The sequence below is a fragment of the Sinohyriopsis cumingii genome, unplaced genomic scaffold (genome assembly GCF_028554795.1).
Source record: "Sinohyriopsis cumingii isolate HCF-2022 unplaced genomic scaffold, ASM2855479v2 utg002820l, whole genome shotgun sequence".
Taxonomy (NCBI): Eukaryota; Metazoa; Mollusca; class Bivalvia; order Unionida; family Unionidae; genus Sinohyriopsis; species Sinohyriopsis cumingii.
The window spans coordinates 325,588-346,174 of NW_028316312.1; the positions used below are offsets into that span (position 1 = coordinate 325,588).

Here is a 20,587-nt window from a genome sequence, read left to right on the forward strand (position 1 = left end):
TTTAACAACCACTTTTGTGTGAAGTTTCTATTTTAATTTGTATCTGGTCAAATTTAAAGTCACAGTACCAGTGTGTCTTGCTTCACATAAATGGTTGTTAAACTAAATGTGATTGGAACATTGGGCCCAGGAAAAAGCAATATGGCATAGTTTGAGCAACGTATCAAGAACTTTGAAAAATGTGCTTAAAATCCTGAGTACCTAAATACCCAAAATGATTGATTGCCACTCTGGTTCATCTTCTGACGATGGACTTAAAACCCTAATACAGCATTATGGAACCAATAAGAAATATGGCATAGAATTCAGTAATGCACTGATTCAGGAAAGTGAAACTTGGGCCGAGCTTATGCATGTGCAAAATCTTATTTTGGAGCAGAATTTTCCAAAAGATAATACTTGTGATGTCTGGAAAATTGTACAGAACAATTTACCAGCTTATCAAAGCTGACTTTGATACACACACACACACACACACACACACACACACACAGATATATATATATATATATATATATATATATATATATATATATATATATATATATATATATATATATATATATATATATATATGTATGTATGTGTGTCTGTGTGTGTGTGTGTCCATACAGAACAATATTCACTCACAGATAAGGAATAAAGTATGCTTAGAAACAAGAAATTAATGATTATACAATGATAGGTGACATCTTTTCAAGATTTTGAATAAAAATGGGCTCTAACCAAGTGAAGCAAGAAGAGAAATGGATATTGAAGTGTTAGGTAAATTTTAAACTATGGCCATTTCCTCCTCTCCCTCCTTTATTCCTACTCCCCCTTTATTTTGGTGACAAGTGGGTATCTCACCACTTTAGATAAAATCCCATCTGCATCTCTGCTTAAATTGTACATGGGGAACAAACTTAGAATCTCTCTTTTCATGCTGATATATTTAAAATCAGTGACTAAATCTGCTGATTGGTTAAATACAATTAGTACAGAATCAGTGAGGGGGCTGAATACAAATATCAATAGTTTGCTACCTTGCATAATTTCTTTTAAAAAATTTAAAAGAATGGGACTGGGTGTTGTCAAAAGTTTTCCCTCTTCATTAAAAAAAAAAACAAATACATGTGGCCATGGCAGTTTTTTTGTGCAACTGCAGGAAATACAATGTAATATATTTTGTTAGTATTCATTCCCACCCAAGCCTGGACTGATTCTAGATGAAGGTTACTTTGTAAGGAAACTGCATTATTCTTCCTTTTTGAAGATAACATTATAATGTCCTCCAAGTTTAAGATAACATTATAATGTCCTCCAAGTTTAAGAAACGCATGAAACTGATAATAAGAAGCTTTTAAAGCATTCATGCAGTACAAAACAAATGGCGTGGCGGCTAAACTAAGTCCTGCATTTGATGCAATGAAACATGTCTTAAATGATATTAAATGCTGAATAAAACTCCCTGACAACAGCTAGTCTGAAATTTGTTTGTAATCTTGTCATGTATACGTGTGTGTTAATTGGATTTGTAATGTAGCTTTAAAAAATTTCAGTCGTGTTATTTCATGTCAGTCGTGTCATGGATGAGAATGGCATAAAAACATATGCTAAGTATATGTCTGTGTGCAATCTTCATACTGGAATACACCCAATATGTCAACACATATAAAAGAGCACACTTATCACTGACAGACCTTCTAAAGATGAAAAGTTGACATGTTTATCAATACTGTATCCTAATGTAGACTGTGTATTGTGAATCGTATTGAAACACGACATAGGTGCATCTTTTCACCCTTAGTCATAATGATGATGTGGTAATATGATTTGGCCATCATTATGCCGAACATAAAATTTTATGACCATCCTAAATATTATTCTTACGACGATGTCAGAAAAAATTAATAAGATTGCATGCTTTAATTTGCAAGAATGAAAAACAATGTCAGATAAACTTACTGAGACTTCATTTTACAAAAGTTCACAAGTAAACAATGATGGGCACATTATAAGTTCTATTCCAAAGAAGCAATTTTGTTTAGTGTATTATGTTTCTTAAATAATACTTACCTGATCACATTATATAAGGATAACTTTCTTTGCTACATCAAAATCCAGCCCTCCCAGAAAGATGAAAAACGTCTTTTCATATATATATATATATATACATACATACATACATACACACACACACACACACACACACACACATATATATATATATATATATATATATATATATATATATATATATATATATATATATATATATATATAGACAAGTTTTTAGTTCAGTTCAACCTGAAAGGATGCTGACATTGCAGGGAAGGGTGGGAGAGATCATCTGTAATCTGATCAGATAAGTATTATTGGAGAAATATGATTTACTAAAAATTGTGCTTTCTCCAGCAAACACATTACCTGATGATATTATATTAGGAGAATAGATAAGAGGAGGAGCAAATGATGAGCATCCCGTCTCTACCTGTTTCAACCAGAAGGAGCATGGCTGCTCTACTACAGAGAAAGCTGCCAGAAACTTTCTTAAGAGGGGGAGGATCACCACACCATACTCTGAGAGTGGAGTGAAGTCATGTGGGATTTAATCAATGGCGAATGGTGTGTGGGTGATAACATTATTATAAGGTGTAGAAATGCCTAACATAAAATAAACATTTTGTACCACTTCAAATATTAAGTACCTAATTAAAGCACAGCTGGTAATTATTCTTCTTTGTTTGTTTTCATGCCCCATCAAAAATGCCTTTGCAAACTCAGCATAATTTACTAAACCACACCCATATATGTATCATCATCAGTTTATTTACTGTTTCAGATGTAAACCATCAAGCCTTTGAAATTCAATCACTGTAGTAAGAAATCTTAAATTAAAAATGGAGGGAAAAAAAACTTTCCATACATATCATTTCACAATCAGGTTTTTATAAAGGGAGAACCGCTGCAATATTGGCCAGTATGAATATATTCAGGAAATGGGTTTCAGGATATATATCCAAACACAATTTTCCACAATTCATGAATGTTGTTCCTTGGACATTTCTGTCAATGTATCAGATTTTCTGCATGGCCTAAACCATAGTACATGTAAGTGATATCATGCTTGTTATTTCTGTATCACTGCTTTCTGTGCTATGTTCAGTTAGCAGCTGATGACTGTCCTGTCTCTGATATGAACCCTGAACAGGCCACCCAGATTTGGAAGCTTGCACAGACAGGTGGCAGAGCAACTCTTGTGCTGCCTGTTTTCTGAGCAGTTAAAATTCAACCCCTAAACAGAAGTGGAGAAAAGAATGAGAGGGAGCACAAGGCACCACAAGGTATCATTTTAAACTAAATCCATGTTGCAGGAGGCCATCAGGGCATTAGCCACAATGTGCTGGTATGCTCTAGGACCTTGGCGATATGACTCACCAAATTGTTGGCATGATCATTTCTGGCCTTCTCAGCAGGGCAAAAGTTCCACTGTGTCACTGCCTTTAAAACAAAGCATTTTGTCTTACTCTAAAAGTTTTGTCCAAATTATTAAATTACAGTACAATTAGCAACAAAGGAATCAATCATTGCTACATAGGAATAAGTCATTGCTACATAGGAATTTGTCATTGCTACATAGGAATTAATCATTGCTACATAGGAATAAGTCATTGCTACCTAGGAATAAGTCATTGCTACATAGGAATAAATCATTGCTACATAGGAAAAGGTCAATGCTACATAGGAATTAGTCATTGCTACATAGGAATCATTTATTGCTACATAGGAATAAGTCCTTGCTACCTAGGAATAAGTCATTGCTATATAGGAATAATTCATTGCTACATAGGAATAAGTCATTCCTACATAGGAATCTCCACTGGAGAGGACACTCCAGCGTCGTCGTACGGCGTCGGCACAACACGAGAAGTAGCAGTTTACCGGTTCTAAGTCAAAGCTCGATTGGCGTAGAGCTTGGCGCCAGGGGTTACTTCTGACGGTGGGAGAGATCATCAGGTCTCACTGGACAGCTACCGCCCGCCTCAAGCTGGGCAGCCCCCAGTCAGTAAGGTGCTGCCCGCCATGGCCTGCCTGCTTCACTGGGTGCGTGGAGCTTAGAGAACCATCTCGACAAGTGGGCCACAAAACTCTGCACCAGGAAAGACTAAAAGAAGAAATAAAAAGACTCCAACTCTTCGTTTTGCAACCTGGAACATCAGGACCATGTGTCCTGGATTGACCACTGACCTACAGCAGATCGACGATGCACGGAAGACTGCCGTCATTGACAGAGAACTCTCCCGACTGAACATCGACACTGCCTGCCTCCAGGAGACCCGACTGGCTGACAGCAGCACCATCAGGGAAGCCAATTACACATTCTTTTGGCAGGGGAAGCCCTTGGATGAACCTAGGCAGCATGGTGTAGGCTTTGCCGTCAAGAACACGCTAATCGCCTTCATTGAACCTCCATCATCAGGTACTGAGAGAATCCTTGCCCTCCGGCTGTCAACATCCTTAGGCCCGGCCAACATCTTCAGTGTGTACGCCCCAACCCTCTACTCCACCTACGAGGAGAAAGACAAGTTTTATGAGGCTCTGGATCAGGCAATATCCAGTATCCCCAACAATGAAAGCCTTTACTTACTAGGAGACTTCAATGCTAGAGTGGGAGCTGACCATGAGGCCTGGTCCACCTGTCTCGGCTTTTACGGAAGGGGCAAGATCAACGAGAATGGTCAGCGACTGCTGGAGATGTGCTGCTCCCACAGCCTATGTGTGACAAACACTTTCTTCAAATGCAAGGAGATCCACCAGGTGTCATGGAGACACCCACGTTCACGCCACTGGCACCAGCTAGACCTCGTCATCACCAGGCGTGCAGAACTGGCCAGTGTCCTCCTTACCCGCAGCTACCACAGTGCCGATTGTGACATGGACCATTCCCTCGTGGCCAGCAAGGTGCGAATATTACCCAAGAAGCTGCACCACGCCAAGAAGAAGGGTCACCCACGTATCAACACCTACTTTGCAAGCAACCCAGAGAAAACACAGCAGTTCATCAGCAAACTGAAGGAAGCCCTCACCAAAGTGACACCTGATGACACCATTGATTCCAAGTGGTCCCATATCCGTGACTCTGTGTACAATTCAGCCATCACAGCTTACGGGAAGAGGGAGCGAAAAAATGTCGACTGGTATGAAGCAAGCTGGGAGGAGATGGAGCCCGTGACTGAGGCAAAGAGGAAAGCCCTTCTGGCATACAAGGCTGCACCTAGCCCCAGAACACTACAAGCCCTCAGGATTGCAAGGAATAACACCCAGAAGACCGCCCGCCGCTGTGCCAACACCTACTGGCTGAACCTTTGCAACAGTATACAGACAGCTGCTGACACCGGGGATACAAGAGGAATGTATGAGGGTATCAAAAAAGCGACAGGCCCCCCCAGCTACAAGACCGCCCCCCTCAAGTCCAAGACGGGCGAAGTCATCACAGACCAGGGGAAACAACTGCAGCGATGGGTTGAGCACTATCTTGAGCTATATGCAACCCAAAACAATGTCACTGGAACTGCCCTGGACGCCATTCCAGACCTGCCTGTCATGGAGGAGCTAGACACACAGCCCACCCTAGAAGAGCTCGGAAAAGCCATCGATTGCCTTGCCTGTGGGAAGGCTCCTGGAAGCGACGGCATTCCGCCTGAAGTCCTCAAGAGCGGAAAACCAGCACTGCTCCAGCCCCTACACACACTCCTCTGCCTTTGCTGGGAACAGGGATACATCCCACAGGACATGCATGATGCCAACATCGTCACTTTGTACAAAAACAAAGGAGACCGTAGCGACTGCAACAACTATCGGGGCATCTCCCTCCTCAGCATCGTCGGAAAGGCCTTCACCCGTGTTGCCTTGGCACGCTTGCAGATCCTAGCCTCCCGCGTCTACCCAGAATCCCAGTGTGGATTTCGAGCCGGCAGGTCAACTGTAGACATGATCTTCTCACTACGTCAGCTGCAGGAGAAGTGTCGCGAGCAGCGGATGCCCCTCTACATTGCCTTCATAGACCTGACGAAGGCGTTTGACATGGTTAGTCGGAGTGGACTCTTCAGACTCCTGCAGAAGATCGGCTGCCCCCCACGTCTGCTTGCTGTCATTATGTCGTTCCATGAGAACATGCACAGCACAGTGTGCTTCAATGGCGCAACATCTGAAGCATTCCCAGTCGTTAGCGGAGTCAAACAAGGCTGTGTCCTTGCACCGACGCTCTTTGCCATCTTCTTCTCCATGCTTCTCCAGTATGCATTCAAGGACTGCAGCGAGGGAGTGTACATCCATACCAGGGCTGACGGCAAGCTGTTCAACATCGCCCGTCTCCGTGCTAAGACTAAAGTCACAGAGGTACTCATCCGTGAATTGCTCTTTGCCGACGATGCAGCCTTGACATCACACACGGAAGATGGACTTCAGCAGCTGGTATGCTGCCTCTCCCATGCATGTAAGGAATTTGGACTGACCATCAGTTTGAAGAAAACAAATGTCATGGCACAGGACACAGACTCCCCTCCCTCTGTCTCCATCGATGGGTACAATTTGGAAGTTGTCGAGAACTTCACATACCTCGGGTCTAACATCTCCAGCTCACTCTCCATTGATTCTGAGGTGGGCGGCAGGATTGCCAAGGCAGCAGCAGTGATGGCCAGACTTAACCAGAGGGTCTGGAACAACCCCAACCTCACAGAGAAGACCAAACTGCGTGTCTACCAAGCGTGCGTGCTCAGCTCACTTCTCTACAGCAGCGAAACATGGACCACCTATGCAAGACACGAGAGGAAACTCAACAGCTTCCACCTGAGATGTCTGCGGCGCATTCTGCACATCCAGTGGCAGGACAAAGTACCCAACACAGAGGTTCTAGAACGCGCCAACATGAACAGCATGTTCTCCATACTCAGCAAGAGGCGCCTTCGCTGGCTCGGCCGTGTCAAGAGAATGGACCCAGGTCGCATTCCCAAGGACCTGTTATATGGGGAGTTAGCAGAAGGTGCACGACCAACTGGACGACCACATCTGCGCTACAAAGATGTTTGCAAGAAGGATATGAAGACAGCAAACATCAATGTCAACGACTGGGAGAGCTGTGCAAACAACCATTCCAGCTGGCGTCTAGCTGTCAGGCAGGGAGTTCAAAACGCAGAGGAAAAGAGAAGAATAAAGCAAGCTGAAAAGAGAGCTAAAAAGAAGGATAAGCAAAAGCGTACTTTGGAGCTATGCCATCGTCTCTCGTAGACGGACGGATGCCAAGACATAGGAATAAGTCACTGCTACATAGGAATAAGTCATTCCTATATAGGAATAAGTCATTGCTACATAGGAATTAGTCATTGCTACATAGGAATAAGTCCTTAGGGCTGTTCCAGTAAAACATATACCCCCTCGGGGGAAGGCACTTTCAAATTCAACCAATCCACAACAGAAGCAATTTTAAAAAATTATGATCCGCCGTCAGATGTGTTTTAATCGAGAAACACTGCCCCCTACAGAAGTTTATTTTTTTAACATAATTTCTGGCTATGGGTTAGTGGGCGGTAGAAGCGATTTTAATATTGAGTTGGGGACAGAAGTGATTTAAATGACAGCTGGCTGTAGGTAATCTACTGAATTCATATACATCATATAATCTACTGCATATTTTTATTTGTATTCACTCATTATAATCAGTCTTTTGTCCCTTTGTTTGTTTGTCTGTCAGCCAAGTATATCTCTTGATACTGTGAAATCACAGATTTTCATGGTGGCTTATTATTTGTAGAATTCATTGATCAGTCCCTTAATACCTACTAATTTAACGTCCATGAATACAGATTTTATAATAGATATTTCTATTCTAATACAGAAATCATGAATTTGTATCCTTACTAAACTCTGTGTTTCCTAAAGTGATCAGTATGTCTTGCTATTTGTCTTTGTTCTCAGGCATGCTGCTTTTGATTAGAATAATAGTTAAATCTTGTATTGCTTTAAATGTGTGGTCAGATTCTATGATTCATTGTTATTATTTTTTCCAATAAATGTTTTGGTAGACTTATATGATTTGTCAGAAGAAAAAAAACCAATGATGCCTGTGGAAGTGATGTTGCATCATTTGTCTACTTTTACACTATATCATTTCTTGTAAGAACATCTTTTTCAGTTACCGATGTCTTATTTTTACGCCTTGTTGCAGGACTAATATACAGTTATAAAAAAATATAGCAAGTCAAACATTTTTATATCACAGATTTTAAAAAATGGATGAAAGTCAAGGAATCATTTTTACCAGAGCACTCATAAAATCAATGTCACTGCAGTTAACTGTATTGTCAACAGCATCATAATCATCACTGATGGCCTAGCAGTAACATTCTGCACTTTCAATCCAGTTGTCATAGGTTCTATCTCCCACTTCTAGTCTTTCATATGAGACTTATACCTATGGCCTGAGGGGCTTTCATGGCAGAGTGGTTTAAGATGCTTGTCTTGTGATACAGAACTGAGGGGCTTCCATGGCAGTGGTACAAGATGCTTGTCATGTGATTACTTGCCTCCAATGTGCTAATGAGAATGTTGCCAGTTACTTGTGGAAGGTCAGTGGTTCTACATAAGTGGTGTTTGGTGTCTCAAAAGGACTTGGATTTTCTTCAGCAGTAAAACTGGCTGCCATGTATAGTCTTTCGGGGTTCTTCCTCCACCTAATATATTATAAAAAAGTCACCAAAAAAACCCAAATCAAACCACACTGAATCAACCAACTAATCAACTGTGGCAACAGCAGCAAAGGTACTAGTCAATCATTTTTGCCACAGCTGTATGAGTTTATAACCTTTGACTCTAGTAATTTTTGTAGACCTTAGAATATCGTCAATTATGCGTTTTTGACAGTTACCTAAACGTCATCATCAGTTGGTGCAAATGGAATTTTCATGGTGAGCATATGAGATGGAAAAGTCTTGAGCAATCCTGCATCCCACACTGCCGAAAATTTTACATTTTAGCTCACTTAAATTTTCTCTTAACAATGTTCATTGTTCTAACTAGAACTGTTATAACTTATTCAAGCTATATTCACCAATATCTGATGATATGCATCTGTAATAAATATTTGTAACAAAGTATGAGAATGCATCAATGTTTTTCAATCATGCATTTGAATTGAGCAACAACCACAATCAACAAACCAAGAAATAAAATTATTCACATCTCTCAGGCAGATGTAGGGCATAATCATAATCTGCCAAAAGATTTTTAATATTTTAAATTTGCCAAATGTTTTTTCCAACCATACTGATTCAGTGGACATATCACCAGGATGGACAGAAACAGACCAGAAGGTTAAAATCAATTTGATACATCTTTTAAGTAGCTAAATTCATATTGGTTTAGTTAACTGTACACCCTTTATTGTCTTCCTTTTGATGAAATTTCTTATTGAAGCTAAGAAAATAATGTTGCACACATAAAAAAAGAGGCACACTTCTACTCATTATTGTTTTTATTATACTTCTCCATCCCAGTCTGTTCTTATGATTTTCTCCCCCCCCCCCCACATACTGTTTGTCTTGTTTATGATATGTATCTAAATTTCTCACTTACTTTTCCTACTACTATACAAATGTTCTGTGAAAATGCATATCAGTGTGAACACAATGGGGAGACTAAATCCAAGATTGAAAACTTCTACATTTCTGGATGTATTCTGCTTGGATACCACATTTCTGCACAAAACTCAAGAGTTCAGGACTCTGCACTAATTTAGTTCCCACTGTAAATTTGTGCAAACACCACGATATTAAAATTCAGTAACTTAAAATTTTGAGTGCTCATGATCAAATTTATGTCAGTATAGACACATCTATGACAGCTTTTGTGAAGACAAAAAAAACATAACAGCTGCACCATTTTCTGGATCTATACAAATTTGAAATGTGTGCTTTCAATACTGCACCAAAGAGTGAGCTGTTGATTTCAGTAATGAGTCATCCAAACTCGGGTCTGTAAAGGGATGGAAATTATGTTAATAAAACAATGTCCCTCACTTTTTTCAGTTACAAGTAGGACAAGCTCTCAAAAGATTTTTTTAACTAAAATCTTACTTTCATTATCAACCAATCAGGGACAAACACATATATACTTTATCTTCACTGATTTATAGTATGGTTCTCGTTCTTTCACATATGTAGTAATGTTGAGTCCTTGAACAACTCTCAATGGTTGTAAGCCTTTTTTGACCATGCTGAATGGACACACTGTAAGATAATGTTCAAGTAACAGAAATAGCATGGGATAAACAGAGACCAATAAAAGTGAATAGTCAAATTATCTCCTCTGCAGGATGCTGCCAGGATTTCAGGATGTACTCTAAGTTTTGTGTGTGTGTGATCTCCAATGAGGAAGTGGTGGTGGTGGGAATAGCCATTGTTAAATATCTCCCTAACACTTAAATATCTGTCACTCTTTCTTACTGTTCCACTCTGTTACAGCTCTACTGAAATCAAAATTCTCGAAGAGATGTCATCTCTAGTTGTATAGCGATTATTACTGTGATGTCATTGGGCATGGTCACGTGGTTGTGGTGGGGTCTTGGTTGGGATGGCATAAAGACTATAGGCTTACTCCATATTTGACAGCTAATTATGATGTTGTCAAAAGAATTAAAAAATTTCTAGCAATTCAGTTAGACTCAGATACTTGATTCATAGTCAGTGAACAGGTTCTAAAATTGATATGTTTATTTTGGAGTTATGTTCCTCCATCACATTCAAGATTTGGATATACCAAAGGTGAAATTGGTACAGTTACAGCCTAAACTACTATTGTGGCTACTTCAAATGTTATTTAATGTAAGACTTGAATGCAAGAACTTGTAGCTTCAGTGATTTTTGGGTTAAAAATTAATTTCTTCTCAAACAACTCAATTTGGTGCAGATTACATTGTTTTTTAATGATACAGTGAGAATTCTTGATGTGTAAAAATTGCGCAAGAAATGAACAACGTCAGATCAGAAAATTACTACCACTGGGAAAATACTGATAGGAATATACAGAAATAATGATATAATTATTTAAGTAGAATATATGGTGACAACACGAGCGCTAGTTCTACAACTTTGTGCAAAATACATCTTGTACGACTATTCTGTTGTTTCTAACAGCACTGTAATATGGCAATAATTTCTGTCCACTTTTTACTTTAGTCCCTTGCTAATTAATAGTTTTAGATTTTACAACACTAAGCACATTTTACCTTTTGACAATAACACATCATTACAAATATTTAGATTGCAAGAAAATAGAAGTTACAATTTTATTAAAAGCACTGGTATCAGTAAGACTAAAGGAGATGTTTAAAAAATAGAATCAGGATGAACAGATTAGTAGTGTAGTAAAGAATCCATTTATCAGAATGACATCAAGTATTTTTTCATCAATTTCACCATCAGTTAATGATACTGCTTAAAAATGTATTGTACTAGATAATAGACTTTTTTAGCTATCCATTTTGCAATACAAATACCAAATGATGGCTTGGAACTAAGTGCCAAAAGGTCTGCAGAAAATACCACCATGATTAAAATATACATAGGAAGAACTGAACACAAACAGGACAAATTTTATCCATCTTGCTTTGAGTTTACACAGATCAGTCAGTCTCTTATATATAATGTCATTTAATTTTTGCACATAGAGAGCATGTACATCATTTGGTCATACATCTGCATGATACAAAAGTTTTTCTTTTTATTCTTTTGTTGCTCAGTGGTTCTGCCAACTAGAGACCTACACACACTTAATTATGTTGTATGGGGATTCTCTGATGTTCCCTATGAGCATTAATCTGTTAATTGTTTTTGAATTTAATATGATCCTCCTCCTCTGTGTATGAATATTATTCTGTGCTGTGAACTCCTTTCATTGCCTGCTGTCTGAAACGCATATACATAACTAGCTTGAACAAGTTACTGTTCTTTATGGTTGTGCAATTTTCAACATCTCACATGTATGGCCCCATGGGTATTCTCTCTTGGATATCTCTGTCCCAAAAAGAAAAGTTTTGAACCGAGGTCTCGTTTTGGTAAAAATATGAGTCCCATCAGGAAAAGTTGCAGTCCCCTCTCAGAAAACTATGCCAATTATAAGAACTATTGGTTGCCAGAGTTTAATTTCTACATTCTGTATAACACTGACATAGCTCTTGCTTGTTCATCAAGTGAGTCTGAATTTTTTCGATCCAAAGAAGGTCTTATTCAAAGCACTAAGCTAGGCATCACACACTTTCTTACAGTTGGCTAATGTCCCTTTTAAACTATCAGTTCTAGCAACTTTAGCCCTCTCCTGAATCTCACAATCTTCGTCAGTTTGCCATTGAACTCCAAAATACTCATTCAAGTCTATGTCTCAACATGATTCTGAGGTCACATTCACTGCTTATTCTGTTACACTAGGAAATGAACACAATAATAAAAGCAAAAGTTGTTTATTTGATGTACTGTTATAAATGACCACATGTACATCTCTGGGTATTTCTGCCTCTGAATTCAAGCACTGTAAATATCAGTAGATTTTCCCACCCAGCTGCCAGTCAAAGCCTTTGATCTCGCCACTTAGCTATTGCAGCATGTTCTTTTGATGTACTCTTATAATGGTGACGACGGGGTGTGGGCTTTCAACCACTAAATTCTGTCATTGTAAATATCATCACAGCTAACTGATCAACACATTTTCCCACTATGCAGGTGACTGAAGCAGGACTGGCAAGTCTTTGAATCTTACTGCCCACCTAAAAAGAAAAAAATTGGCGTCCAAATACGCGTGATTATAAGTGTTTCCGAGACCTCTGTCAGTTTTCACTAACATGAACCCTGCCAAAGATTCACTTCCTTGAATCAGTGTTTTGCTGCCTCTTATGCCAGATCTATGTCTTCCATAATGCTGTATTAGGGTTTTAAGTCCAACATTCCCATAGTCTGCTTGTTTAGACATGGGTATATTTAATAAATATAACCGGCATATTGTCCATCCAAAACATACATCGGACTCGCACTCATCATCAATTTTGGGCTCAGATCACACACTGGTATTTCCAGTGACATTTTTCCAATGTCCAACAGACCGATATACATGAAATTCATTGTCATCATAGCTATCACCAGCCAGTATCTGCCGACTGAAAACTTCTGAAGACAAACCGTGTTGTGATTCAACCATTTTGGTTTCCTGTGTGGCCCTTATTAGAAACACACATTTGTAAAACTTCCACGATGAAAGTAAGGCTAAAACTCCATAAAATGCGTATTCCAGGGCCAATGACCGAATCAAATTTAGTTTAACAGCCATTCATGTCGAACCGAAGTATCCAGATGTCTGGATGTTGCATCAAGCGCTGTGAGGAAGTTGCGGCAGCGCGAATTAAGTCGCGAAATGCACTTTTAAAGTTAAAGTTAAAAGTTTAATAAAAAATTGCATACTGCGCAAAGCACATTTTTTTTTATATCCGCGGCGTTAACGTAATTTGCCAAACGCGTATCACTGCTTTAAAAGTACACGAATTCGTACAAATTACGTGCACTCGTGTGTACTGGCATCATTTTCTGACCCAATGTTTTATTCACGTTAGACCGCTAGGAGGGGGGGTAGATGCGATTTTAAATATAGATTCGGTTTTTTTTTTCCTTCTTTCTGACAACCCCACCAGCGATTTCTCATTTTGTTAGCACAACCCACAACAGAAGTGATTTTCCTAACCAACCTTCCTCTGTCAGAATCAAAATAGTTCGAAACGCAACCTCCTACAGAAGTTTTTTTGAAGTGCCATCACCGGGGGGGATATATGTTTTACTGGAACAGCCCTTACTTGTCATCACATAAACAGAAAATTCTAAATGGGCAAGTTCAACAGTTCTTGCTAAAAAGTTTGAGGTATAAAAGTCTCTGAAAAACAACATCATAACAGATAAGAAAAATATTTTTCAGCAGTTTGAATGTGAAGTAAATGGAAAGAGAATGATTCAAAATGTCAAGTGATGTTTGTAGCAAGATCTAAATGACATGATGTTTGAATGGTTTTTAACAGCGCATGCCAAGAACATCCAAGTCACATTTCATGCTTAAGAATTAAGAACTATTACTGTATGTTCACTTAAAATAAATATGTTCTTAATACAAAAAGAACCCTTTGATAATTAATGTTGCTTTAAAATGAAGACATTAAATGAATTAAAGTTAGATGTACTAGCTTTGTTACTTCAGATACATATACATCTCACAAATATAGTCCCCATGTGAATAAGGTGTGGTCTTTTAAGAGGGGGACAACTGTATTTCTAAACAGTATGTGTCAGTGTGCAAATTACACATGTGAGACAAGAGGCTGTTGGGTAATGACTCATGGAAAAGAAGGCTATTACATTACAAAGGTAAAAAAAATTCAGACTGAGACACTGTAATATTTCTATATTTTTTGATGACTAAAGCAATGTTCAAAATAATGGACTATTATTGTCCTCATCTAGATCTACAAAGACTTAGACTTTGTAGGTAGGGATGACTTTTGATGGACACAAGATCTGACAGATTTCTTCCATTGCTGCTTTAAAAACTGAATTCCACCTGTTTCATGGTCAGATTTCCATTTCATCCTCATTATCAATCTGGTGATTGTATTTTTATTTTATACCTTGGGTCCATCGATAGTGAATTCCATATGGCAATGATGATGCCATATCATTAGGACACATCATATGACCTCTAGGATATGCCATTAAAACTAGTGGTATAAACGAATATCAGTTCAGCATTGCTTGGATTGCCTGTCAGATGGTTCTATGAATAAATTTAGTTTGTTATGAACAGTAATGGTGACATTTGATTTAGAAGTCATGACATGAGTGCATAAACTTGGCACTTCAAACTGGTGAAATTGACAGTGCTCACTTTATTAGAGGGGTTCCCAAGTTACTTCCTGAGAACATTGGACCACATGGCACACAGTTTACACATGTGACGAAAAGCGCTTTGTACAAGAGAATAAACAAAAAAAGCATACAACAAATATATATAAAATTTGAAATAAATGCCAATTGTGTGATGAAAATGATTTATTAATGGAATATCTACATAAACATGGCACACAGAAAAAAACCACTGGTGAGATTGTATAACTCGATATCAATGGTAACGAAAATGAATGATACAATATTGGAGAAATATCAATAAATTCATCAGATGTTACAAAAATGTTGTATGTACCATATAAAACAACATTTTGACTCACTGTACTGTTATGGATATATATATATATATATATATATATATATATATATATATATATATATATATATATATATATATATATATATATTACATAGAGATTAATTTATAAATACCTGGAATTATATTCTAGTGTTTTTGAGTTGCTCTTATGCTTCATATATAGTGATTACATCAAGGAATTAGATATGCAGCGTTCATATTCTATGTCGTACTAGTGTTTTGAGTTTTATGAGAGGAATTTTGATTTATTTTGTTCACTGAAATTGAAGAGCTGAGACATTTATTCTAAACAGACAGTACCTTATAGATTATTGTGAAATTATGAAAGGACTTGGATATTTATTAATTTTGTTGGATTACCGTTGGATTACGTACATTCAAGGACATTAGTGACATTCAAATTCCATTGGATTTACTTTGAACAGTAAAAACTTTTGGATAGTAGAACAGTGATTCTTGTGTAGTAACAGCACATAAGCACATTAGAACTTTCATTTGGAATATTTCTGGAGCATTTCTTGATAACTGTGAAATTGATAACACATGGAGGAAATTCTAGGATTTCATACCATACCCAAGGACATAATAGCACCAACAAAAGATGGTGGTGAAATTTAAGTATAGAATAAGAAGGTTTCTTTGAGGTATGTCTTTAAAGCATGAACGTGAAAATTTAATACATCCAAATTTAACTATAGCCATCGAGCAGAGAGATAAGGGAGTTAACGTGTAAGAGTTTCTTTCCTCTGTCAACATAATACAGACACAAAAAATGTTCATCTTTCTGGCTGGATTCAGAGCTAGCAGAGATAACTATTATAATATAATGTAATCTTGTGAGGTATTTGATGGGGACACAGAAAAACACAAACTATTCTTATAGTCTACCTTACGAATCTTGAAATCCTTGTAGTTCCAGGACTCCAGCTTATCATTATATTTGTAAACACCCAGGGTTGTCGACCATTCTGGCTCAGTTTCTAATCTCCAGTTGAAGTAATCATTAGTAATCTTGTCCAGCTGTCTGTTTGCACCTGAAGTACACCAAGGACAAATATATATATATATATATATATATATATATATATATATATATATATATATATATATATATATATATATATATATATAAAACTACATGTACTTACACCTGATTTTGAGTTATTATACATGTACTGACACCTGGTTCTGAGTTAATACACATGTACTTATACCTGGTTTTGAATTAATATGCATGCACTTCCACCCAATTTCGAGTTAGTATACATGTACTAATACCTAGTTTTTAGTTACTGTACATGTTGTTACACCTAGCTTTGAGTTAATATACATGTACTTACACCCAGATTTGAGGTAATATACAAGTTGTTACACCTATTTCGATTAAAATACATGTACTTACTCCTAATTTCTGAGTTAATATACATGTACTTAAGCTTAGCTTTGAGTTAATATACATGTACTTACACCTGGTTATGAGTTAATATAAATGTACTTTACAACTAGGTTTGAGTTAATATACCTGTATTTATGCCTATCTTTGAGTTAATATATAGTGTGATCCCACTATAACACGGTAGCTGGGAGCCATAGAGCCTGAGCGTGTTAGGAACCGTCATCTTGTTATAAGCAACCATGTACAGTACCAACAAATTTGCAGGGTAAGCGGGGGTTTGTATGTGGGTGGGTATTACAAGCGGATGCAAAAATGCGTGCTTCATTGGCAGTTACCATTTGGAATCCATGTATATTAAATGAGAAAAACACCTGCAGTGATAACAGAGATTGCATACATAATATATTACTTTATTCAGAGAACCATGCATTGGTACATACACGTGTATAGTTTATATATACATGTCTAATCAATAGCATGAATAGAGTATCAACACCGTGTACTCACCCATGAATCTCATCACATACACTGAATCCACAATACAAGTATTTCCATCGGAAATATCTGCACACAGATTTAAAATATTCAATAATTTTGTCACAGATCATTATATGACTCAATTCAATAGGAAACAAAATAGCAGAAGTTATGTAACGAATGATGAAAGAGTTGTCCGACAGTTAATTAATGGGGTGTGTATAAATTTCATACTGCTGAATTTCTCATCCATGAACTGTAATACAGTGCAACTCTGCTATAACACCCCCCACTATAACGTGAATTCAGATATAACGTGGTTGTGGCGTGGATCAAAACATTTTGTATATTCGTTCGCACATGAAAAAAAAAATTTTTCTTCAAAGTACATGTACATGAAATAGTGTATAAAAATGTATTATCATTATGGGGAAGAGATCACGTATGAATTTGAATGTAATATGATCCTGGCATGGTTCCTGAAATTTTAAATACATGTAAGTGTATTTTTCTCGCACTGGGAAAGAACATTTTTTCTTAAGTACGAGAAATAGTGTGTAAAACATTTATCATTATTTTGGGGAAGAGTTCGCGTTGGAATTTTAATATAATACGATCATGGTCGGAATTTTAATATTATACGATCGTGGCGTAGCTTCTGAAATTTAACAATATCATCAGGTTCTTGAAGTGTTACGCCAAAATAAACAGCAGAAATGTTACTTATTACTGGTCCATGAGTAAAGCCAGTAAGTCGTCTTTGTGATTGTCTTCAATTAATTCTATACACAATCCACTACTCAAACAATAATCGACACGTGTTTCTTCTTTAACTGCATACACAACCAAGCAGCAGACAATGCAGTGGTTGATAAAAGATTCTCACAATTTAATAAACATCACAAAAAAAACAAAAGCCACCAAGATGTTTACTGGGCTTGGCACTGTTATTAGACACAATCAGTTGACCAGTAAATAATGTCCACTTTATTAGCTGGAAATTAAAAGGGTATGAAACTGTACATGCGTTAAAAATATATAAAAAATTATAAACGTAACTCGTGACCATCACAGGTCTACTGCATTTAGTTCTCAGGTTTTACAATGGTATGGTGTTTGTTTATGAACTCGTACGATATCAGACAGCAAGTAAATAGTGTTGATACTCTGTTCATGCTGTATATTAAACGCTGAATTCAGACACAATGATCTGGGGACAAAATTATTAAATATTGTAAATATATGTGCAATTTTCAATGGAATTACATGCATTATAGATGAACTGCATGCTACGATGGAACAATAGTAAACGGTGTTGATATTCTATTAGTCATACACATTAGACATGAATACTCGTATATGTGCCAATGAGTTGTTCTCTGAAAAAAGTAAAATACTGTAAAACCCTGCATTAACACAGCACCGATATTAATGCGATCCAATTTTTTGGGACCCCAATTATCACATTATAGCGGGGTTCCAGGGTTTGCTCTTGGCAAAGTCAATCATATTTCTCAACTGAAGAATTCGATCATAGTCAATATCTTCTGTCTCCATCCATCTCAAAACACACTCTAAATTTTTTACTGCTTCTGTTGCTGATTATGGATTATCCTCAGGTGTGATGATATCATCATTGTCAGCATCACAATTGGTGTTACTGAACGTAATATTTTGAATAATTTCTGCATCCAAAACGTGGTCTGCAACTGGGCAGTCATTATCAAAAATGAGCCATTCATTAACCCTGTTGCGTGACTGCATCAGCTTCCCAAATGCCCTCTCAGCCTCGAACTCAGAAAATCCATTAAATAAGCTATCTTCATCACTGATATTGCCGCTGTTATCCTGAGTAATAGTAAATGCTGCCCCAAGTCCTTTCTCCCTGCATTTCTCAATGCAGCGTGGCATAATGGCATCCCAAGATTTGCTGCCGAGGGACATTACTTCTTTCAGATTTTATCTTTGTACTGTCGCCTGGGCTGAGGTTTCATCGCAAACAATCTTTTCACAAGTTCTTTTCTATAATTCATCTTAAAAACTGATATTATGCCCTGGTCCAGAGGCTGACTCCTGCAAGTTGTTTTCTTTGGGAGGAAGCTAGCTTTTATTTTCTCATCCTTACAAACCAGGCTGTCTGCATGTGGGTGTGCGGGGCAGTTGTCAAATAATAACAATGCCTTCAGCTCCATCTTCAGATTTCTAAGGTGCGATCGAACTGCTGGTATGAATTCATGTTGAAACCATTTTTCAAACAAAGCAGCTGTCATCCATAGTTAAACATAGTGGTTTAAGTTTGTGTCTTCCTATTTTATTGACATAAAACAGCAAAGTTAATCAAGTTAATCACTCCTTTATTTTCTTAAACCCTTCATGTTTATGTTTGTCTTTTTTCACCGCTAGGGTGGTGTCAGGCATCATTTTGTACCATAATCCAGTTTCATCACAACTGTAAATCTGCTCTAGAGAATATCCACCTTCCCCTATTACTTCCCTCAATTCATCTGAATAGTTTACGGCAGCTTCAGAATCTGAGGGCAGATTTCTCCAGGAACTGTCACGTGGCTAATCCCATGTCGCTTCTTAAAATGGTTTAGCCATCCATTGCTTGCTTTAAAGCTGGAATCTTGCCCATGTAAGTCGGTGTGTAATTTTTCAGCTTGTGCCTTTACAATTGGTCCTGATATAGGCGCTCCTTCAGCCATAGTCTGCACAAACCACTGATACAGGTCTGCATCAAGGTGGGTGTCTCCTGCTAGTCATGCTTTATTTCTCATCAATCCCTTACTTTCATGCATATCCACAACCATCTCTCTTAGTTTCACTCCTATTTTGTTCCATCCTTGGATTGTTCATTCATTCACACATAAATCTCTAGCTACTTGTGACTGTCTAGCACTAGACTTAATCCTGTCCTAAGCTTCAATCTTTTCTTTAACTGTACAAGCTTTATGTTTCCATTTCCCATTTTCCATTCAAACTGTCCACTAATTAACACTTTTACACCTATTAGTTTGAATGCCTACAGCATTTGTAGGGAATGGACGGCATTATTCACTGGTCAACTGAATGCATAAAACAACACCACCGAGCCATGTGCACATATTGGCAGCTTTCAGGTTTTTTAAGTTTTATAAATCATTGACCTTTAATTTGAACAAGTTTAGTTTGGCAATTGACTTTAATGATGAGCAAGGTACTTAAACTAATTGATTTATAAATTCAGGTGAGAATCTTTTATCAACCGCCGCATTGTTTGTTGCTTAGTTGTGTATGCAGTTTGAGAACATATGTCGGATATTGTTTGAGCAATGATTGTAATACTACGGAATGCATTGAAGACAAACACAAAGTAGACTTGATGGCTTCATTGCTCATGGATCAGTAATAATAAGATTAACACTTATGAGCTGTCATCTTTCAACA

The 20,587-nt window shown here is 37.6% G+C and overlaps 1 protein-coding gene across 3 annotated transcripts in view; it reads right to left on the reverse strand.

Annotated features, from left to right (window-relative positions):
- LOC149770036 (uncharacterized) overlaps positions 1-20,587 on the reverse strand; it is an 86,869-nt gene that overhangs the window by 50,625 nt on the left and 15,657 nt on the right. For all 3 annotated transcript variants that reach the window (XM_089949493.1, XM_089949495.1, XM_089949496.1), the window contains exon 5: positions 16,177-16,322. In XM_089949493.1, the coding sequence (XP_089805619.1) occupies positions 16,177-16,322 (146 nt within the window). The remainder of the gene's footprint in view (positions 1-16,176; positions 16,323-20,587) is intronic.